The sequence below is a fragment of the Monodon monoceros genome, unplaced genomic scaffold (assembly GCF_005190385.1).
Source record: "Monodon monoceros isolate NGI ecotype Baffin Bay Population unplaced genomic scaffold, NGI_Narwhal_1 Super_Scaffold_8, whole genome shotgun sequence".
In the NCBI taxonomy this organism is placed as follows: Eukaryota; Metazoa; Chordata; class Mammalia; order Artiodactyla; family Monodontidae; genus Monodon; species Monodon monoceros.
In genome coordinates, this window is record NW_021703785.1 from 10,408,351 (window position 1) to 10,432,655 (window position 24,305).

The following is a 24,305-nucleotide window of genomic DNA, read 5'->3' on the forward strand; positions in this document are numbered from 1 at the left end:
ATTGTACAGACAATATGACACATACAGCATACTCTGAAAACTTCTGTGGTTTATGAATTTGAATCCTAGCACAACTGAATGAGTACTGAAACAGAAGTTGAAACCACTAAGTTAAACACTAAGTTTAATTTCTGGCTTTATTATATTACTGGTCACTTAGCCTTATCAGTCTTTCTGGGCTTTGGTTTCCTCACATGTAAAATGAAGGGTGAGACTAAAAATTGCTAAAGGCCTTCTAACAACTTATAACAATTAAAAAATTGTTATGCATAAGAAACAGAATTATGGTGTCTGTGCTGGTAACTGCCTGCCAAAAAAAGAAATGTAATATTTAAGTTTATTACAGCAAACTGCAATATTCAGTTTTAAGAAAATTTCTGAGTTCTCTTCAGAATTTGGAACATTTTCAATTGCTGCTAAATGTATAGCACATACTACCCAACTCCAATTAGAAATTTTAAATGCTCCATTTTCTTTTCCATGGTAATGGGATATAATACCAAATATGCATAAACACATGTATAAATGTGTGTATGTATATATAAATACCCATGCACACATACAATATGTGTGTTCTAAAGGTTCCCTTAAGTTTTTTGTTTTGTTTTGCGGTACGCGGGCCTCTCACTGTTGTGGCCTCTCCCGTTGCAGAGCAAGGCTCCGGACGCGCAGGCTCAGCGGCCATGGCTCACGGGCCCAGCCGCTCCGCGGCATGTGGAATCTTCCCAGACCGGGGCACAAACCCGTGTCCCCTGCATCGGCAGGCGGACTCTCAACCACTGCGCCACCAGGGAAGCCCTCCCTTAAGTTTTGACCTGTTCTCTCCTTCTGCCTACTGTTTCACGTAAGCCAGGCAAACACAAAAGCACATGGAAATCTGAGTCCATTTCACAACCGACAATAACTTTTAATTAAAACTTTGGAAAGGACAAGAAGCCAAAATGTTAGGATCAAAATAAAACCAATTTGTAATCTGGACACGTGTACAGTTAAGTAAAAATAGTCAAGGTAATACCTTCTCACCCATACTATGAACAAGGTTCTTTTCCCTTACTGAAAACCATTGAATTGTACACTTTTAAATGTATGGTATGTGAATCATATCTCAGTAAAGCCATGATAAAAATAAAAAGAATCATCTAAATCAAAAAAAATAAAAAAGATTCTTTTCCTTAATTCAACAAATATTTATTTAATGTGTTTTAGTTGCTAGTGAAACAATAAAAAGCAATAACATTAAGTGGTTCCTGGCTTCATGCAACCAACAGATATTAATGAAATAATCACACAAGAACAAAAGTGCAATCATGTTAAGGTTGTCATTTATATTTTAAAAAATTCAAAAATTCAGGAAAAAGAACCTGATGATTCATTAGTCTCTGTTTTAAGTTCCGAAATAAAACACATTCTTTATTTTTCTTGGTACTAATGATAAAGCCCTGTAACACTAAAGTTGTGAAAGAACAATCAAATCAGTAATCTCGTTATTCTTATGAAAACTCTGTATTATAAATTCTGATGTAATAAGTTGCTTTGTAAATGTATTCAGTGAAGCTGACCTGAATCTATATACAGCTCCTAAAATGAAGGAGTCATTTTATGTACTAAAACACTTTAAATGGATATAAAGAACACTTAAAATTTGTGAGAGGAGACCTAATCTTCATATGTCCCCAAGCTCATTAGAACTATATGTAGAGGGCTTCCCTGGTGGTGCAGTGGTTGAGAGTCTGCCTGACGATGCAGGGGACACAGGTTCGTGTCCTGGTCCGGGAAGATCCCGCATGCCGCGGAGCAGCTGGGCCCGTGAGCCATGGCCGCTGAGCCTGCGCGTAACATTTCTGGTAAGTCTCACGTTAGGTCCTGTCAGTGTCTTAACACCATGTTAACCACATTTTCAATGTGCACTCAAGGGTTTTCTCTGTCTCTCACTTAATGAGCAATTTTTCTACTACCTGGAAACACTCACTGATAACTTTGCAGTGCTAAGTTTCACAGTCCACTCATTACTTTATTCAAAACTCATTTTTCAGAATAAAGCCATCATCTTCTTAGACATCTCCATTTTCATTAATAGGAATAGCACCTAGTAGTCTGAAATTTTCCATGCTAATTTTCATAAAGATACACTTTTAATATTAAAGAGTTCCTGTATACACTCCTATAAGCAAGGAATACAAACATGTATTGACTTTCAGAAACACAACATGCCACATACTAGTTGAATTTCTCACTCAACAAAATTACAGATTATTATACATTCATGAGTCACTCATGAATACTCAAAATCATGAATGTCTATAGTCTAGGATACTCTAAGTATATCAATAAATCAAGTACAATATAGGCCCAAGGCCCTAATTTCAGAATAAAGTATACACTGCAATAAACTATAAAAAATAACTTTAATACACTAAAATACTTCAATATATACAAACCTTTAAAGCCATCAGGATACACATCAGAAAGAAATTTAGTGTTGATGTCTCCTTTTACAAAGCGTGAGTTGATTATCACCTCTCGAAGTAATGCAATATTATGTGTAACACCTAAAAATAAAATGATAACAGGCTGAATTAAAAACAATGAGTCTGTTAAAAATCTAATTCCTATTATCTGGAGAAATTTATCATCAGTGTCCTATGGCCTAGCAAAAAACCATGCAAGATTACTCACCTCCTTGATTTCAACTGACAACAAAAAATGTCTGAACTTGAGGCAGCAATAAAACTCTGAATGCAAATTTAAGAAATTCAGTGGGAAAATCAATGTATTTTCAATAAATGTTAGAACTACTAGATACACATTTGGGAAAAACAGAAAGTGAACCTCAACCCTAATTCACAGCATACATAAAAATTGACTCAAATTGGGTCACAAAACTAAAACTATAAGACTTATAGAAGGAAATCAGGAGAAAAATCTGTTACCCTGAGGTAGGGAACAGATTCTTAGATAGTACACAAAACCCATGAACCATAAAAAGAATATCAACAAATTATACTCCATCAAAATTTAAAAGTCTGCTCTTCAAAGGATGTAATTAAGAAAATGAAATGGCAAGCCACAGAGAAAATATTCACAACACATATCTCAAATAAAGAACTTGTATCTGGTATATATAAAGAATGCTAACAATATAAAAATAAGATGACAAGCAAACCAGGTGAGAAAAGATAGGCAAAAGATCTAAGGAGACATTTCACAAAATATATACAAATGGCCAGTAAGCACAGGAAAAGACATTCAACATCACCGTCAAAGAGATACAATGGGATATACCCAAACACCAACTTAAGTGGTTAAAGGTTAAAAGACAGATAATACTAAGTGTCGGCGAGAATGTGGAACAAGTGGAACTGTCACCACCTGTGTGGGTGACAGGGAATAAATTGGTAGATTTTACAGTTTACTTCCTCTTTGGACTGTCTGGCAGTTTCTTTAAAAGTTAAACATACACTCACCATACGATTCAGACAATTCACTCCTAAGTATTTACCCATGTTAAAATAAAAGCACATGCCTATACAAACACACACAGAGGTTAGCAGCTTTATTTGCAAAGTCAAAAACTGGAAACAATCTAAATGTCCATCAACAGTGAATGGATTAACAAAATGTGGTTTGTCCATATAATGGAAATCTACTCAGCAATAAAAGGAAGTGAGTCCCCCAATACACATAACAAGGATGAATCTCAAAATATTATACTGAATTAAAGAAGCAAGACCAAAAACAATGCATACTGAATGCAACCTACAGAAAGTGGATCATGTGGCTGCATTAGGACAGGGTCGGAGAGAGGGTGGACAGGCAAAGGCCATGAGGAAACTTTGGGAGATGACAAAAATGTTCAGTATTTTGATTGTGGTGATGGTTTCACAGGTGTATACATGCATATGTCAAAGCTCATCAAATTGAATACTTTAAATATGAGTTTATTATATGTCAAGTGTACTTCAAAATAAGTAGAAAAGGAGAAGGGGGGCTGGGGCAGGGGGCGGGGGGCAGGGGCGGTGGGACAGGAGGGGAGGAGGGAAAGGGAGAGGACAAAGAGGACGAGAAGAAGAAAAAAGCCTGTGATCAAGTAGGAAAAACTGAGCCTAGTACACAATGACTATTCCAAAGTAAAGTTTAAATAGGTAACTACCACAAGAGGGATATGAATGGTATGAGGAGGATTCTGTGATATAGAAAGACTTTATGAAGGGAGTAGATTACAAAGATATTAAATAGGAGTAAAAGGTAAAGCAAAGAGGCATCTCAAAACCAGGGAAAGCAGGAATTAGAGTAGGTGTCCACTAGAAGGGTGACTGGAGCATAAGAGAGCTGAAGCTGAAGTAAACAGAGAGGTTGGCTAATTCCTTCCAATTCTTTAACCCACTCTTGCATAGTTCTAATTTGTACCACTATACTTCGTAACAAACCTAGAAAGCCTGATTCTGTTCTTGCTTGTTCTTGATCTGATTCAAGTCTTATAGAATCCTCACTTATACAAGAATAATTACAAAGTAAGCAAAGAATCACTCAGGTTCAAGTACCTGATCTACCTCTCACCTTGAGTAAGCTATTTAAACTCTCGAAGTTTTAGTTTCCTCATTTGTGAAATGGTGATTTATTATCACCAGTCTAGTTAGTATAATTTGTCATGAGGTACAAATGAAATAATGTTTAACACAATGCCAGGCACTCAAAAAGGTAAATTATTATTGTGCTCATTATTATCCTTTTATATGAGAGTAAATATAGAACAGAAGACAACATGTAATAAACAAACATCAGACAGAAGCTGTACAGCATCCTAAGCCTCAGCACTGACCTACCTACCTACCTTCTAGTTAACACTCTGTAAGAATGCAGCTCCACAAATTTAAGCTTACCACTATTTCCATCTGGAGGGTGTATCCATCCTATAAGGCAAGGAAGGATCAGCGAACTATGGCTTGCAGGTCAAATCGTAAATAAGGTTTTATTGAAACCCAGCAGTGTTTATATACGGTTGTCTTCATGCTAAACAGTAGAGCCCAGTAGTTGCAACAGAGACCATGTGACCCACAAAGTCTAAGATATTTATTCTCTGGCCCTTTACCAAAAGTCTGCCACATCTGCTGCGAAGTTTTAACAATGCTGATGTTCTGAGCAGATTAATCTCTCTCTCTCTCTCTGTCAACATTTTCTCCACACCTACTACTCATGCAGGAGTTAGATATCACAGGAAGGAACACGAAAGCAAACAGTATGGTATACATGCTTTGGGGGAACTTTCAGTAACCAGTTATAGAATAAGAATATTACAAGGCAAAAGGAGACAAAAATAAGAAAATTGTGATCCAAAGAGACTGAATCATTCATCTGATGTTTAGTACAATATAAGTTACAACAGTAATATAGGTAAAAAAAAATTTTTAATACAGAAGTATATTGTGACAGGCTGCAGGTTTCCTCTAAAATTTGCTTTTTATTTTTTCCACAATAGAATTTTAGCTGAACAAAAGACCATCCAGACACAGACTCCATTTCCCCATCTATCTTATAGCTAGACATGACAAACCAATTTCTAGACAAGAGACTACAGTTAAAGTGTTGTATCCGACTCCAGCCCCATTTACATGAAAAAAAGAGCTGCCAGAACTTCTTTTCCTTCCCTTTTCCTAAGGGCTTCCTGATACAGCAGGAACTCAGCTTTGGCAATGCAGATGAAGAGGAGCAACAGGGTAAGTGTGGGGATGAGCAGAGGGGGAAGAGACAGATGTGTGTGTATCTCCTGAAATGAGCACAGGAAACTAACTCACCCCATCAGCACGGACCAGCCAGACCATTAAGGGAGAAGTGAATAAATTTCTATCGCATTTATACCACTGGATTTAAGAATCTTTGTTACAGCAGTTACCCTGTACCCTAATGTGTACATATGGGGGAGAAGGTCATACTTTTTGATATGACTTCCTATCTCTGAGCCAACAAATGTTAACAAGTTAATACAGCCTTCCAGGTATTTTTCTATGCATCCCTTTGTACTAGACCATACTAGCAACCATATGAAAAATTCTGAGCAACTCTCTTCCTGACTCAGAAGATATTACATGTCTAAAATTTTATAAAAGCCAATTTTCAATCTATTCAAACTACTTCAAAACATTTAGAGAAAGTTCCAAAATTCAAATTTTAATGCTATTCCTTTAGCTACACAAATATTCCATGGGAGAAGTTATCCCTAGACAATGATCTAATATCTTTCACAGCACATGCCCAGGAGAAATGCACAGTTATCCCAACCTTGCTTTGTGGATAATGACTTGGCCCATATTCAATGACTAACATCTTGAAGGACTTTTGTAATTATGTATATTTCTAAGAGGAATTACTGAAAGGTATAAAAACTTCTGACTGCATCAATATATCTAACAAATCATTGCAAAAATTTGACATTTGCCTATATTATAGGTGATATTTTGATAGACAAAAATGAAGAGCAATTAATTAAAAGCAAAGTGTTAGGATGCTTAGAAAGACAAACCAGGTAGGCAAGAATTTAAATAGAATATTCCTTGAAAAGAGTTCAGGCTATAAAAGGGAAATGAATCCCTCTGTCATATGTTTTACAAACAGACAAAACTAAACCACTTTAGAAGAAGAAAAGAGTTATAACTCGCCAGAGAGATTTATATGCATAGTAAATGACAGATGTGTTGTTCCAGGAAGAGGAAAGTATTTGTGACTTACACAAACTTTCCTGGCTGGGAAAGAAAATAGAGAAAGATGCAGAAGGACACAAAGATGGGTAATATTAGGGAGGAACTTAAAGTATCTAAGACCTTTCATTGTGGTAAAAAGTAAGTGGATACCACCAGGTATTTCTATGAAGAGGATTGAAAGAAGGACACCATGGCCAAAGTGTATGAGCAAAGAGAACGGTGCACCGGAAAAGTCAAACAGGGGCATTCAGGGTCTGACAGCCATGCAAATATTTCACTTTACCTTGAGAGCACCCAGAGTGGTTGAAACCGGGTAGACATGACTAGATTTGTGCATTCCAGGAATCTCTGGCTGCTACTGCAAAAGGGATTGGGAAGAGTCAAGACCGAAGATGGGAAGAAGCAAGCTGACAACTGCAGGAGACAAGCTGAAAATGGTCAGGCCTCAGACCACAGCTAGGGAGTGGACAATACAGAAGGAGAAAAGCAGCCAGAGTTGAAAGATATTTGGGAGGCAAACAGGGCTTGGTGATTCAGTGGACATAAGGATGGGGGAGGTGAGTCAAGTGTCAACACCCGAACTTCTGGCTCTGCAACAACACTGGAAATAGTATTTACAGAAAAGGAAAAGGCTGAAAGGATAAAAACCTGATGCATCTTTAGCAAGTTAAATTAGAGATGCCTGTGAGATGAGACTGATAATGTCTAAATGATTAGAGTTCAGACTAGCATGCAGATTAGAATGTGTATACATCAGAATATAGGGGTCATGGAGGTGGACATTCACATGAAGAAATCCAGAACAGAATGTGAAACACAGAAATGCAAGACAAATCCAGCAATGTGTGAATTATCTGTATATAATAACTGAAGTTTTGGAAAAAAATAAGATCCTAAAGGAGAGACTGGACAGGATGAATGTTAGAAGATCAAGGTGTGGCTACAATTTTATTTCCAAAATACAATGTTCTTATGTACAAATTAACGATTCAGAGTGTTTCAATTTATAAGCTTTTTTGCATAAACAGTAAATAACTTAGAAAGGCACTCTAACCCTCAGGATTTCTGTCCTTTCTTCCTCCAGTTAAATAAAAATAATACTGTTCTCTTTACATGCACCATATTCTGTATTTAAACTCTACTGGCTTTCCTGTTACAGCCTAATGCTGGTATAAATTGCCTTGCTCTCTGTGTGGCCAATGCCAGAATAGTTGGCATCAGACTCTGTCTTCAGTAAAATACAACATAACTTTCAGAAATAGTTAATGATAACTTGAACAAAAATAAGATTATTTTCTGATGCCAGTGATCAATTCATGACCATGACATCCAAAAAATTTTAATGCATGCAGTTTTACAGGATAAATGATGTTCTACTTTAATTCCATATTCAAAGTTGAAAAAGAGGTGATTTTAGAAAATGTAACTCAAAAGAATCATAAGCAAATATTAATTTACATTTTGGACATCAAAGAACAGAGCTGCTCAAGCACACAAACGAAGCATGGACTTTTAAAAATCTTTCTACTTGAATAGTAAATACAGCATGAAAATATAGGCTTTTACCTTGCTAAATAGTGTTTCAGGAATAAAATTAATACACAAGAGTATTTTCCCTTTAACGTTCTCTGAGTAAAATATTACATATTACTATGCAATATTATATATTACTAGTTATTATCTATTATTTTTTCCTAAGGATTGTAAGGTAAAACAATAGCTAATGGCAGACAACCAAAATCTAGATCCCTCAACTGACTGCTCCAAAAACTACTGAATATTAATTAATTCTAAAGTCAAATAAGGGAATAATCAAAAATTATTTTATATCTAAAAGCTCAAAAGATCAGATAAATGATAAAAAGCATTGAACTAAGATATCCTACATATCTGAAAGTTACCATTTTGTATTTAGTTTACTTTCCATGTTTCAGTTAAGACAATGCTATTATATAAACTGATCTTGTTCAAACAATAAGCAGATAGTAGAGGTACTCTCAGGCTTAGTTTATAACTTTTACGATATTATTAATCACATACTCACAAAAATTATGACTCTGAGACTTGGACTGGGAATTGAGGATGACCTCTGCCAAAGTTCATGAGGTCCCATCTGTATGGGAAATCACGACCAAGCCACAGAAGAGAGGACCCCTAGGAGCAGCTTTCTCCTGACTGCCTGCTGGTTCCAAAACACTGGCCAGACATTAGCTGCACACACTGCCAGGATCAAACAGAGGCCAAAAGCCACTGCGTATTTCATGGGGACTCAGAAATTAACTTTAACCAAATTACATTTTTCCTCTAAAGAATCTTTATCTTAACAAAAGCTCACAATCAGCTCGGGAAAAAAGAAAAAATCATTTGAACAACTAAACAGTTATCAAACTAAACAGTAAACTGTCCACTTTCTGTTCTTCATAAAACAATTTTTTAACCCCTCTATCCTTTAGAATTAGTCAGATGAATGATATTTAACTACAAATCACAAATGCTTCTGTTTTTATTCCTTGAATGTTAGCTTTGGGAGGAGGGGAGCACGTGCTCCTCTTCACTTATTTTTTTAAAACTTTTCATTTTGGAGTATTCTCAAAATTATAGAAAATTCACAAAAATAGTACAAAGAGTTACTGTATGTCCTTTACCCAGATTCTCCAAATGTTATTATCTGACCACATTTACTTGCTTTGTCATTCATTGTCTCTTTCTCTCTCTTTTTATGTATACACACACACAATTTTTTTCTTAAACATTTGAAGGTAAGTTGCAGATAAGATGTACTTTACCTCTAAATACTTCAGTGTACATTTCCTAAAACCAAGTAGAGTCTCTTCTGTAATCGCAGTACAATGACCAGATCAAAAAATTAACACTGATAGTAGTATCATTATCTAGTCTACAGACCTTATTCAAATTTCACCAGTTGTCCTATTTATGACCTTTACTACAAAAGGAAAACTTTTTTTCTGGTCCAGGAACTAATCCAGGATCACACGTTGCATTTAGTTGTCATGTGTCCTTAGTTTCCTTTGATGTAGATAAATTGATCCTTTTTTTTGTTTTTTGACCTTTTCAAGAGTACAACCCATTTATATGGTACACTTTTTTTCAGTTTGGTTTGTCTGTTTCCTCGTGATTATATTCATGTTACATATTTTTTGGCAAGAATATCACAGAAAGAATGTGTACTTTTCAGTGCATCATATCAAGAGGTGCATGATATTGATTTGTCCCATTACCAGTGACATTAATTTTAATCATTTGGGTAGGTTGCTAGGTTTCTCCATTTTAAAGGTACTATTTGTCCCATTGTAATTAATTAGTTATCACCTGAGGTGATATTATGAAACTAAGCAAATACCTGTCTCTCATCATACTTTCATCCACTAATTTTAGCATCAATCATTGATGATTCTTACCCAAACAATTTGGTGTTTGCCAAGTACTGATTTTTCTACACTTGTTAGTTTAAAATCTACTGTAAGGAAGAGCTGTGAGCTCCACCCTCATCTATCTTTCTTACCTATCTGTATCAGTATAAACTCATGGACTTATATTTTATTTCATGGGTTTTAATCTACTGCTAGCATTATTCATTTTGTTGCTGAGGTCTTTCCCAGATTGGCCAGCGGAAGCCCCTGAAAGCTGGTTCCTGTGTCTTTTTGACACATCACCATTTTTTGAACACTTGATCACATTCTTATATAATATCTTTCAGGCTCATCTTATACTCTTCCTGAAAGGAGCCATTTTGTCAAGGAGTGCAGGTTCCATTTATGGGGGGATGGTATTCAGAAAACAAGACCTGGGTGCTTGGTGTGCTCCTTGCTCTGGGTGTCAGTGCTGCTATGACCTCTCAGCAGGACAGCAGTTCTCAATCATTTGGCATGACTGTCCCCTCAGGGGACATACGGCAATGTCTGGAAGTATGTGGTTGTCACAACTGAGGCGATGCTGCTGTCATTTACTGGGTAGAGGCCAAGGGTATTGCTAAACACCCTACAATGTACAGGACAGGACAGCACTCCCCGCAGCAAAGGTGTGTCTACCCCAGACGTCAGTGGTGCTGCAGCTGAGAAATCCTCAGCTAGAGGGCATGTGTATGTATGTACACACACACAATTACAAATGCGGTAACATATAGTTATATATTTATCTTTCAATCTAGGTTAAGAAGTATGAATTCACACTGAACTTCCAATTCAACACCATGGGGTTCATTCCACACTTTTCCATTCCCATACCTGTAACTCCTTTCTCTGACAGTGAGAAACTTGGCTCTTCTTATCCACCATACATGTGTTTATTTCCTCAGTCCCAGAATATACATAAACTGGTTTCAGAACTGCTAACTGATGAACTAGGAAAAACAAACCTACTAAGTAGAGTTTAATATTTGTTTATACATATTTTATCTCTGCCTTGAGGGTATCCAGTAAAAATACTATTAAAAGTTATTTAGATTAGCTTTTTTTGTCCCCCTCCTTCAGCATGATTGTATTATTCATACAGTCCCATCCGTTTGTATTCCATTTTGAGTTTTTTCCACCAGAACATTAATGATTTTATTTATTTATTTTAAAATATTAAAATGGATCTAAAAGTCAGAAATATACAAAAATGTATAATCAAAGAAGTCTTTCCCTTTCAGCCCATGTACTGCTTCCCATCCCCCAATCACTTCCACCAGATCGTCCCTCCACCTCCTACAGGTATGTCATCTTATTAGTTCTGGTCTTGTGTACATGTGTGTGCTTCCAAAAATGAGCAGATACATGTATATATTCTCATTTCTCCTAGTTGTCTGCCAATATCTATTTTCCTTTCCTTCCTTTAATAAGAGAAATGCTACACTCTACCTGAGGATATGGCCACCTTGTATCAACTACATCTCCCATTTTCCGAGCATCTAGGTATGACCACCTAGACTAACCACCAATAGGACAAGAGCAGAAATAAAGGGTGCTTTCTAGGTTATGCCCTGAAAAACAGTGAGCGTGAACTCCCCTGTCCCTGCTCTCTTCCTGCTGAGGCTGGATGATGGGCATGAAAGCAGCCACTTTGGGCCCCAAAATGAAAACCATCTGCTGTGAATGTGTGAGTCACCCTACTGGCCGTTGACAACCCCTTTCTCAACTGTTACATCGAAGAGAAATTAAACTGTGTCTTTCTTAGGTCACTGTATTTTTGATTCTCACCGTCACAACTGCTTAGACTAGCTTAACTATGAAATGTCTTCAGGTGGAAAGAAGATAGTGCATACCAGTAAATGAAGACAACAATCAAGCAGGAAAAAAGGGGGCCTGAGAGAAAGTGCTATAAATCAGACTGCAGAGTCCATGCAGAGGCAATGGGAGGACACTAAAGCAGGGAAGTGATCACTGGCTTTGTACTTTAGAAAGATTATTCTGTGCATCCTGAAGAATGGATTGATGCGGTAAAGAGTACTTGTAGAGAACCCAATCAGGAAGCTACTGCACTCATCCATGATATAGATAGTGTTGGCTTGGGACTACAGGGCCAGAGGAAAATAAACAGACTCAAAAGTTAACTAGATGAAGTGTACAGACCCAGCCCCCTCAGAATGCCTTTGAGACCACTTTTCTGAGCCCAAGTGCTCACTGCCATTACTTCAGGGACTCTGCATCCATTACAGGAAGTACAAGCTTCCCTGCCCATCCTGGGAACCTCAGATAACTCAACTACCTCCTCCCTCCCCAAACACCTGCTCCCTCTTTTCCAGGCCTTTCCACAATACCTTCTGAGAGCGCGCTCCATGATCAGTTGGGTCTACCACAGAGCCAGCATCTTCATGGGACATTCCACTCACCTCCTTCCCTCAACTGAAATACTCAACGTCCTCAAGGACCTCACTTCTCCAGCAACCCTCACTGCCACTTACAAAACATTACCTCTTCTAATCCTTGGAAAAACTTCTGTTTCCTTGAGGTTTATTTTCTCTGGTCAGGAAAACCTTCTCCAATTCTCTGTCATCTATCAACATCCTTGCCACAGTGCAATACTCTCTAAAGAATTTATGTTACCCAACTCATGACCTTCCCTCTGCTCCTAACTCATACCACCCATGTGGATGATCCACACAACATTATCTCGGCTCTGTTCTTAGGATCTCATGTCAAATAATCTGTTCTTCCACTTTAGCCACCTGGTCCCATAATCACACCCTGAAATCACCTAGTGTTCAGTAACTGCACCACTTTCAAAATCACCAATTCAAAATACATCACTTTCCAACAGCAATCCCCATCTTTCCAGCTTATTTCCCAAGTGCCTTCTCTGGGCCAATACTGAAACTTCCAATCTAGAATGTAAGACATTCTACATGTCAACTGCCCCTGACTCTTCTGAAGAGTTAATGTTAAGACATACAAAGAGGGCAAGAAAATAAAGAGACATAACCAATATAAACTTTGATTGGACCATGCTGGGGCTAAAAAGCAGGTAAAAAACACACTGTGGGGAACAACTGAGGAAATTCCAGTATGGACAGTACATTAGATGAGATTGCTGCTAATTTCCTTTGGTGAGATAATGGTATTGTGGTTTTGGAGGAACATAATCTTACCCTTAAGATGCATTCTGAAGTATTTAGGAGTGATATGTCATAACGTCTGAAACTTTCTGTCAAATAGTTCAGGGGAAAAAACAGGAGAGAAGGGTGAAGGGGAGGGAGAAGACAAAGAAAGGAAGAGATGGAGTAAAAAAGCAAATGTAGAAAAGTTTAACAATTCATCTAGATGAAGCGTGTACCAATGTGCAAAGTACTATCCATTCATCTTTTCTCTAGGTTTGAAAGTGCCTAAAATTTAAAAGTCTGGGGGCTATGTATCAAGAACCACCTCCTGCTTTTGAGCTAAAAAAATAATATATATTTCAATATGATGTGTATATATCCACGTCTTTCTCTGTGCTCATCCAAACATAACTAAAAATATTTTAGGACAAGAAGGTTTTAACTAAAAGCTTGCATTACTCTCCAAACTGCTTTTCTACTTTAATAATACATACAGACAGGACTTCAAGTCACAGCTGCACAGTATTTTATAATGAAGATATGTCCATTTGGTGGACACTGCGGCTGGTCAGAATTTTGGCTACTACAAACAAGGCTTTTGTAAATGTCCTTGTAAACAGCATCTCACAATTCAGTCTTTTAACACTATAGGGTAGATTCCCAAAAACTGAACAGCTAGGTGAAAGGACATGTACTTTTAACACCTAGTGCCAGTTTATTTTCCCAGAAGACAGCAGTAGGTCATACTTCAGAGATGCCTGAGTGTGCCCATCACCTTTACTTCACCAACACGGTAAGTTACCAGTCTTTTTAAAAATACTGCTCCTCTGAGGAGTCGTTTTAAGGAAGCACAAGTAAAATATTCTCAAAAGAGTTACCTATGAGTCCTAAAGCAGTACTCACATTACTTTCAAAGGACAAAAAGGGAGAGGTGTGAAAAGAAAGATACCCTCTCCACCTCTGAATTCCCACTCTACTTTTTCACTCCACTATTATGGCACCTATGAATTTATATTACACTTATCTTATGTATTTTCCATACCAAGTATACTAGAAACTGAAATAAAGATAGTATCTCTCACTCATTCATTCACTCATTCAACAAATATTTATTAATCACCTACCATGTATCAGGAACTGCTAAGCACCAGTAATACACAAATAAACAAGATAAACACCATCACTGCCCTCATGTACCTAATACTCTTATGGGATAATCCAACATTTAGCAATTAATTAAACAACTAATGCTTTAATTACAGTTATGGTAAATGCTTTGAATAAGCAGTAGAACAGGGGGCAATGAAACCATATAACTCAGCACACAGTACTGGGAATGGCCTAAAATGGGCTTTCAATATGGCTTATCCACGGTTTAATAAATTTCACATAACACCAACTGACTGATAATGATTTATGACATACAGTTTTTAAACCTGTGGTTTTGCAACTGTAATGAGAGAGGGAGAAAAGAAGATGGGAACTAAGGTTACTGAACTCTACAAGGCAGTACTGTTGCCAAGCCCTTCTACATACCGAACCTCATTTAATCCTCACCACTAATTTATAAGGCAGAGACTCGCACTCTATCTCTTAAATGTGGAGTGTGAGATTCAGAGACACATAGTTACTAAATGGCATCCAGGACAGGATATGAATCCAGGCCTGTCTAATTTCTTTCTATTCTATCACAGTAAATGAAAGGTAGAAATTTCAGACCAAGCCTGGAAAAATCTATCTGCACAGTAAAATATATCTTGCTTTACACGTGATACATTTAAAGTTAGGAGAATAATAGCAAGCCTACTTTGTATCTAAGTCACTGAATTAAAAAATATAGTAACTTGTGTACTTATACATAAAGTATAATAAGTAAATTAGTGGAAAACATGTTCATTTAAAAATATATATATATGGGGCTTCCCTGGTGGCGCAGTGGTTGAGAGTCTGCCTGCCGATGCAGGGGACATGGGTTCGTGCCCCAGTCCGGGAAGATCCCACATGCTGCGGAGCACCTAGGCCCGTGAGCCATGGCCACTGAGCCTGCACATCTGGAGCCTGTGCTCTGCAACGGGAGAGGCCACAACAGTGAGAGGCCCGCGTATCACAAAAAAAAAAAAAGAAGGTGTATTCTGTAAATATAAAAGAATATTCCTTTCAGAAGCCAGACACAGTAGAAGAAAAACTTTTAGGTGGAACCAATGCTAATTTAATATTTTGACAAACTGCCCATACACCATGCCACTATGTTATACCAAATCAAAGTTTAATAGAGATATGACACGACAAAATATTCTTACTCAGATTGACTATCTCAGATTCATAAATTTACCATTCAAGCTCATTAGAATGAAACCTAAATTAACCACCAACTAATAATTCAACAACCACAATAAAAAATTCAATGATAGGGTGGGGGCGGCAGGGGGAACATATAGAAAACTCTTACAAATACTTTAAAAGCCTCTGGGAATAATCTTGCCAAGTGCCTTGTTTATGTCTACGTATGTATGTATAGTTAAGCGCGCGCGTACACACACACACACACGAATTAGATGTGTGTTCCAAACATGCACAAGAATAATTTTGTGGCAATATTATTTCCGTAGGGCAATAAACCTCTCAAGGCCTACTTAACCAATGTACAGCTAAAATATGCATCTGCTGCTTATGGTAGAACACAGCAGAGTTATAAAACCAGAAAATACTCTACCGTTAAGGCTAAAAAGGAGCTAGAGAAATAGCCAGAAAGAATGTGAAGGGAAATTTTCAAATTCTAAGAGGCTCTGGATGTTAATGGTACTTCTTAAAATTACACCTAGGTTCACTTGAAAGCTTTCCTTTCGTGGATGGAGGTGAATCACTAGCACATGAGATTAGATATAATCACCATCACTAATTAACAGATGGGAAGAAAAGAGGGTGACAGTAAAAGGGAAGGGAGGGAAGAAAGTTCTCCTGACCTAACAAAAGAAAAGCTGGAAGAGAAAACACGACGACAAGTGAGGATTGCATGACTTATCTACCAACAGATGAAAATTAGCAGGGCAAGGTAGATGTGTAAAAATAGAGTCACTAAATTGTCCTGGGCCGCTATTGTCCAAACTGTTCACTGCACAAAGGAAGTTGGTCAAAGGGGCAAAGTAAGGGTTTGACATGCTCCATTGCTAAGCTGGGCTCCCTGTCTCAGGGCTGGAGACATCCAGAGAACAGAGCACTTTTTCTAATTCTCACGAAGTTGCAGTCACTTGTCAAGACTTTCGACCTACGGGCTGTATCCACTCAAAAGGAGGCTTTTTGAAATTGCAGAATAGCTCCATGTGGGCTTGAAACAGGCTGGGTAGTCATACTCCACCACCGTCCCACCCTTTCAGCCTCCAAAATATAGCCTCTCAGCCTCACTGCTATATTTAGTGAGCCAGAAAAGAGCCAAACTACACAGCCAGTCTTTCTTACGGATGTTCTTAGACCCACACTATTCATTCACAATTCAAAGTGAACTTATATTTCACACTTTAAATTTGATATTAAACTCCATTATTCTGAAGCTGATGTTAATTTATGTTGGGCTAAAGTAAAATGATCTTTTCATTACTAATGAAAGTTGCTAATAAAATTTATACTGTAATTCACTCCTTAAGGGAAATAAGTATAACTTTAATTATTTAAATTTAATGGCTCCTCCTAATACCATTATCACTACACAGCCTAAAGGCTTGTAGGATCACACTTTGTTACACGTTAGAATTATCCTGTATGTACGTGAGGTAAGAGAATTGCATTTGCTAGAAAATATTTTATAGTTTGCTCTAATTCAAAGAAGCAAAGAGCCATTCCCTCTACTCTCAAAGTAGTCAAAAGTGGGTCACTATGGTTTAAATCTCCATACATTTTTAAGTTTCAAACTTCAAAACTATACAAACAAAAACACAAAGACAATAATATAGCAAATTGGCTGTCAAGCTGCACTAGACAATAAAAGACTCCAGAATGAAGAGTCTATAAAATACTAAATGCGCATCCAGGAAAAGTCATCAATCATAAGTTTAATTAAATAACTTAATTTCAGATGTATATGGAAAGTATATGATTGCTACAGAAAATTAAATACCTATTCTTAATTAGTATGTCAGTTTAATTCAAGCTTTTATTTCTATTTAAACTCATAGTAAGCAAATGTTCTAGCGAATTCTCTAATAAATCTTCAAGCTGTTTTCTAGACCTGGACTCAATGTATAATAACATAACCTCAAATGTTTGTTTTTACCTCGAATAACATAATTATCCAGTGCATCTTCCATTCTTTTCAGTGCTTCCCTTCTATCAGAACCATATGTGATTAGCTAAAAGCAAGCAAACAAACAGTTTATATAGATATAGATCAATCTATCTGTAAGTCAAACATTTCATCCTAGTAAAAATTAAAATATTTCATAACAGATTTCCAGAAAATATTTTGAAATTTCACAGTGGTTCAGTTTTTAGTACAAACTATGTCAATTAAGATTTTTTTTAAGTAAACAAATATTAGAATCAAGCTATTTCAGACTTTTCTCCGAGATTTCACTATCACAGAAAAGAGCTATTTGAGGTAAACCAAAATGTAACAAAACCAAGCATATAAAAATTTAAGACGAAAGATATCAAAATTGTGAACATTTAGGATGGGATATAAACATCTGGGATAGTGGAGGATTAGGCAAGATTTGTTTTTTCTCTCCCTTCAAGTATGACGCCCTGAATAGCTAATTTTACACATAATATAGCCCAGAAGCAAAGGGTTCTTATATTGGAAAAACAGAAAGATCTTACTGTTCTATATGATTTTGTGCCTATTTATATGTGTTAGAGCTTTTATAAATTAGCAATAAGAACTATTCGTAAAATATTTTTCTGGTTACTATGTTAGTCAATCTATAGTTTCCAATTTTTTGGTACATTTAATTAGCTGTTCAATATCAAGCCAGGTTGAAAATTAATTTGCAGACCATTTTTCTGAACAGAAATGTATTCATCTAAAAATGGAACCCTATATCTATAATATTTTATTGTATTTTTTATTTTTTAATTAAATAATATTTCTCTAACAAACAAAATACCTAAAGTTCACTTTAACAATATTAGTATAAAAACTTAAGTGAAAAAAGAAAAATGAAGAAGTGGGTTATTTACTACAACTACATAAAAAAGTACACTTGGAAGAAAGAAAAATCTTAAGAAATAGGAGTTGGGAATTCCCTGGCGGTCCAATGGTTAGGACTCCGAGCTTTCACTGCTGGGGCCTGGGTTCAGTCCCTAGTCAGGAAACCTAAGGTCCCGCAAGCCACTCATCATGGTCAAAAAAAAAAAAAGAAAGAAAAGGAAAAAGAAATAGGGGTTTTAGTAAAGAAGTCATCCTTCAATACGGGTCTATCACTTTAGAAAAAATAGGATATTCTAAATAAAATCCAGTTTCAACCACTATAGTAAGAATTTTACACTTTATAAGATCATAAGATTTGAAAATGTCAAAAGATCTAAAATTTTAAGTAGACTGGTTAACATATTCTGGAAAGTCAAATTTCAAAAAGGGAGCAAAAAGACATCTTATAGTCTTACACAAAATTTAATTATCTTAAATCTACATAAGTAATTAGTAATTCATAAAAACTGAAAAGGTGAAAAGTCCTTTAACAAACACAGCCTATCACCTCAACTCCTTGACATCACCTGCATTCATACTTTCATCTTGGACAATGTTCACTGGCCAGAAAGCAACGTAACTCCTCCCTGCAGTGGACTGGGTTGGTGCCACTGGTTAGCTAAGCTTGTTACTGTGGCGACTGGGGTGATGGGGTGATGGGGTGATTTCACTGGGGAGGAGGGAGTGTTGCCAACTAACATAATGTCGAAATTTCTCTTAAGAGAAAGAAAAGCTGCTCAGTTTTCACTTTTCCATCAGTGGCCACCATTATTTGTTTAATTATAGCACATGATTCAGATAAAGTACCCATTCCAGACTTTTTCTTTTCCCAGACTTTTCAATTATATATGTCCATTTTCTCTTGAGAAGAAAACTGAAAGAAACCATTAAGAAGTCGAACTAACTTTTGAAATCATTGGATCATAATAAATGCTAATATCACTTCCTGGTTGGATGCCACTATCAACCCGGACCTGGGAGGAAGAAAGAAAAGAAAAGAAAGTTCATATTGTGAAGCTATCTTTCTAACAACAAATTTAATTTCCATGAAACAGATGGATAATTTCAATCTCAAATAACATTTCAGCTTCCAGTAAGTAGAATAACAATCTAAAAATATAGAGAGACCAAACTATCTTGATTTATTATTATACAGTACAACACATATTTTTTTGTTCTCCCACTAAATGAAGGAACTAAGAAAGAGCAAAAAAAAACACAAACAAACAAACAAAACTTTATACATCACTTTAGTGGGATGTGTTTGTAGCTATTTGATGGTGCCTTCCAACTGAAGGAGAGCATGAACGATGCCCCTTCTAATCACACTCCCCACTCTACTCTTCCGAGAGTTCCAGTGCGGACCCCAGTCAAGCCATGCAGCAGGACCTGGGAGCTCTGCTCATCAGCTCCATAGGAACACTGGTCCTGTGGCTTTCATGTCTGTAACACTTTCCTTTTTTGCCTCACCCTCTCAACTGTAAAATGTGAGTTTTTTTCTGTTACTGTTACTCCCCCGAGACTTTAATGTTTATACAGCTTTTCTCATGGCTTTCCTTTGTAAGGACACAGCCCCAATTAGAGTTCTGATTTTGTGATTTTCACGGGGGAAAAAAAAATAGCACAAGTTCAAAATATTCTTTTGAAAAACCTGATTGCTGTTAACCAGCCAACAAGTTAGTTAGTACATCGCTGATTCTTGTTTTCATCTCCCTGTTTGATACCAGCAGTAAGGCACAGAGGTTAGCCATGTAAAACTTTAAAATGAGCAGTTGCTGAGGATGAAATATTTGTTAAATTATTGTGCTTAAGTTTTGGAATCTGAAGTATTTAAAAGCTAATCAAAATAGTTAAGATAGTCCAGCATGTCCTAGGGGGTTTGAGGATAGAAGAATTTAATGGAAGCTGCTAGAACAGCAGGACTTTGATGCCCAACATGGCAAAGGGGTGGGAAGAGAAGAGCAAAGCTCACATAGCTCTTCACCTGTGGGAAGAAGCCTTCCTAATAAACAGCAGCTCATCTGTCTGCAGCAAGGCAGAAAAAGGTCAACACAGCGGCTGTTAGGCCTTTAATATTTTAATTTAGGCAATTATCAAGGGACCACATGTAGAACCTCTTGTCTAGGATATCCACATGAGGGTTCGATGATGGCTTTATTATACGATGACATCAAAAGATAAGCCACAGTTTCATTCTCTTAAAAAAAAAAATCATACTACTGTTATTCTCTTTGTAAGGTTTTAGAAGATAACATTGTCACATACCCAGAATGCTTTTATTTCTGTATTTGCAAATAACTCATGAAAAAATATGGATATTTATATTTGCATTCATATTCATATATGAAAATCTTCATTCTAAATGAAAATCATTCAGTGCACTTAAAACACATATTTGGCTTTCTATTTTCTGAAAACACACTTCAGGACATCAACTGAAGTTCTATGAAATTCAGTGTTTATAAAAACTAGAAAAGAATTAATGGGGCAGCTGTGAAAGCAATAATATCATAATCTACCTCCTAGACACATTTAAATTGCCCCAAAATGACAACTGGTGATCAAGTTACATAACAGAAAAGACATCTCTGAACTTGCATTTTTTAAATTGTAGTAGCAAAAAGTTAAAGAGCTAATTTTACCACCATGTATTATTTAAAACCATAGCATGCTTGCTAAAGCTGTGTTTAAAACTGAGATTGGTACAAGTTCTAAAACTTCTGACTTAAAACATATGCTACATAAACTGCTACAAAGCTAGTGTGGAACTTTGATGTTCAACCCACTAGTAAAATAACAGACAATAAAGAATATTTTTTTACATTCTCCTATAGTAACTTAAAACTTTAGTTACCTTGAATAACACCACCCTAAAAGTTAAGTTACCTAGGGCTCTTAGATATAACTATGTCTTTGTTGTTTAATAAAATTATCATCACAGACGGTATGTCATTTTAATTTAAAAATATATACGGTAAAATAAAGATGTATTAAATATAATCAACACATATCTTTCTATAAGCAAATCAACATTTCCAATTTAAAACTGTAACAAAGCATGAAAAACTGACTTACAATTTGCTGTCTATGCAGCTTTTTCCAAATGATAATCAGAATTCAAAAAAATGTCTAACAAATGAATTAAAATTAAGTCTCCATTCCTCTACTGAAACAAAGCCTATACCAAAAAATATATTTTAGCTTTTGCACTAAAAGCTTTAAGAATAAAGTCAAGTGGAATTGTAACCAAATTTCTAAGCAGAAAAAAAATTGCAGTCTGAAAGTAACAAATTTACAAAATACAGTGGTCAAAGGTAAGAAAATCTTCATCTTTGCCACATAAGCTAATAGGAGGCTTAGAGAAGAATGTGAAAAACACAAACCAGAAGTTAACTCTGAAGTATGTATTCCTGTGATCAAAAACAGTTAAGAGCTGCAAAGGGTCTCCTGAGTTAAAACTAATCTAGTTTAAGAAGGCAAGGAAGAAAAACTACCACCACCACCACCCAAGCACCTGTGTATGAGTCTCAAACCATTGCTCGGAAACCTCGGGCATAATTTAAATGTCTTTCTTCACACAGTGGACCCTGTGAAACTATCAGCCAGCTCCCACCCTTCATTCTTGATTCACCTCTCCCCCTCAGCACAACTCCCAGCCCGCCATGTCTACCTGACAAGTGACAGCCCAATCTGATTAAATGCTTCCAAGGGAGGGGACTCATGGGCCTCCATGACAGGCCAAAAGTGATCACCATGGAGATACATAATTACAGCTGTCAGCGCATCTACTGTCCTGCTGACATCAATTTGATTGCTCCCAGCAATAATGATAGACAAAGCTTAGTGTGCACTCTCCCGCACCCAATCACTTTATCTATTCCTTGGTCCATTTAGCTGACATGCAACATTCACACAAGCAAATAACAGCAGTAAGCAGAACATTTAAGGCATTTTAATTGTTTTTTCTTTCTATGGATGGCTCACAACTGCAAATGTTATTACATAAAGCTCCTGCTGCAGCATTAATTGAAGAAAGATTTGGTGGGACAAAGACTGTAGGGGGTACAGTTTGTCCATTATCACTTGTACTTTCAACAGGTCTCACGTTTGAAAATTGCAAATTGCAAAAACTTGCGAGGGCAAAATGTTTGACATCCTGTTAGCTATTACAACATGGTGAAAACTTCTAACAACTAGAGTGATCATTATGAATTCTTATTTAATACTTTTTTGTTTGATTAAAAAAAAGTTTAGATATGTCCCTATGATACTTGTTTTCTCATCTGCTATTTAATGTCACATAATGCCTGTTAAATCTTTACAATTTTTCTTCTGCCTTCAGGCTTTGAACACAGCATGGAGTCTCTGAGCCTAGAAAGGGTCAAGTCCCTTTAGAAAGCACATGGGCAAAAACAATTTAAAAAGTGAAATAAATCATATATCCAATAACATCTTCAAATTTAGAATTCTTCCTGTAATCTTTCACCATCTTCATGCCAGTAATCAAACTGAATGATCATATACACAGATGGTACAGCCTTGTCATCCACTAGCTAACATAATGTCATATATATATATGCACTTATTACCTTGATTAAGATAAAGGGTACGTCCTTGTTCTTTTTACGCAACACAAATTATTTAAAGAACAGCTATTAAACACAGAAGAAGTACAGATACAGTGGACAGTGCTCACTTTTCTTTAACTGGTGTACATAATATGCACTTCTTAAAGTCTTTGACACTTAATAGAAACAGGTACATTTTGTTTTCCTTAATCCATTTAGATTAACGAGCTGATTTTGTGCTTGATTTCTTGACATCTGACTATACAGGGAAGCAGGATTAGATTTATTGAAAAGATTAAATTGTAACACAGAAATGTCATTTCCCATTCTTAGGATTCTATGAATCTTCTTCATTACGATTTTCAGAAGAATTGGGAACACTGTAAACTATCATTTATTTAGAAGTCAGATGTCTCCAGACTTCCCCTGTTAGGTGAATTCTGACTTTCCTGAACATCATACAGTACAAAATATGAAAAAACAAAAAACTGTGATTCCCCATGAATTTCACTTGTCATCCAATTTACACCCTTTGGTGTTGACATGCTTTAACATAAAAGTGTGACATAAATCAAGATTTTTAACCCCTCACTTGATATTACAGCTTAATGACTTACACCAGGTAGATGCAGTGGTTCTTGGTACTGAGACAATCTCCCAATAGACGGTAAACCAAAAGACTTGTAGGGGTCCTGAAAGTTCAAAGGACAGGAAGCACAGTCTTTGAAATATAAATCAGCACAAGTAAGGTTAAATATTTATACAATGAAGAAGTATTTATAGGCCTATTTACCAAATCACAGATTTCAGAATATTACTGTCTTATCCTCACTCTAGACAACTTAGAAATGTATTTAAAAATCAAACAGAACTGTAACCAGAATTTAGCCTGACCTTGATCATACTTTATTGAAATTGGTAAAATTCCAACTTTCTATAAATCTTCTTAGAATGCCTTGGGCAAAAATAAAATAACCTAGGAGATACATCAAAACATACTCAAGTTCAGAACAACAAATGTAGTGCACTAAAGATATTTGTTTTTCTTATTCTCAAAACAGCTCACATATGGTAAAATTTGAGCATTTTAGTTCTTCAAACAAAGACCTGAAAAGTAACTTTGCATGTGTGACTAGATATATGCTCCATTTGTAAATATCTTAGATCAGAATAAATAGTAAGTTCAGTGTTATAACAATAGGAAAGAAAAGAATACCACTTAAAATATAATATAACCAAGCCATAGATATTTCTCAAGATCCTTAAAAAAATTTCAAAAAAACTTCCAGAATTTTTAAACACAGATACTACTAATTTGTTTTTTA

General features: G+C 36.2%; 1 protein-coding gene across 6 annotated transcripts in view; it reads right to left on the minus strand.

Annotated features, from left to right (window-relative positions):
* The window catches only part of PCCA (propionyl-CoA carboxylase subunit alpha), a 353,831-nt gene that overhangs the window by 157,261 nt on the left and 172,265 nt on the right, over positions 1-24,305 (minus strand). For all 6 annotated transcript variants that reach the window (XR_003791702.1, XR_003791703.1, XR_003791701.1 and 3 more), the window contains 4 exons: positions 23,598-23,672; positions 19,318-19,386; positions 17,498-17,573; positions 2,439-2,549 (listed from right to left, as the gene is read on the minus strand). Coding sequence is in view for 3 of the 6 variants with exons in the window: in XM_029210010.1 (XP_029065843.1) it covers positions 2,439-2,549; positions 17,498-17,573; positions 19,318-19,386; positions 23,598-23,672 (331 nt within the window). In the remaining 3 variants the exon portion in view is untranslated. The remainder of the gene's footprint in view (positions 1-2,438; positions 2,550-17,497; positions 17,574-19,317; positions 19,387-23,597; positions 23,673-24,305) is intronic.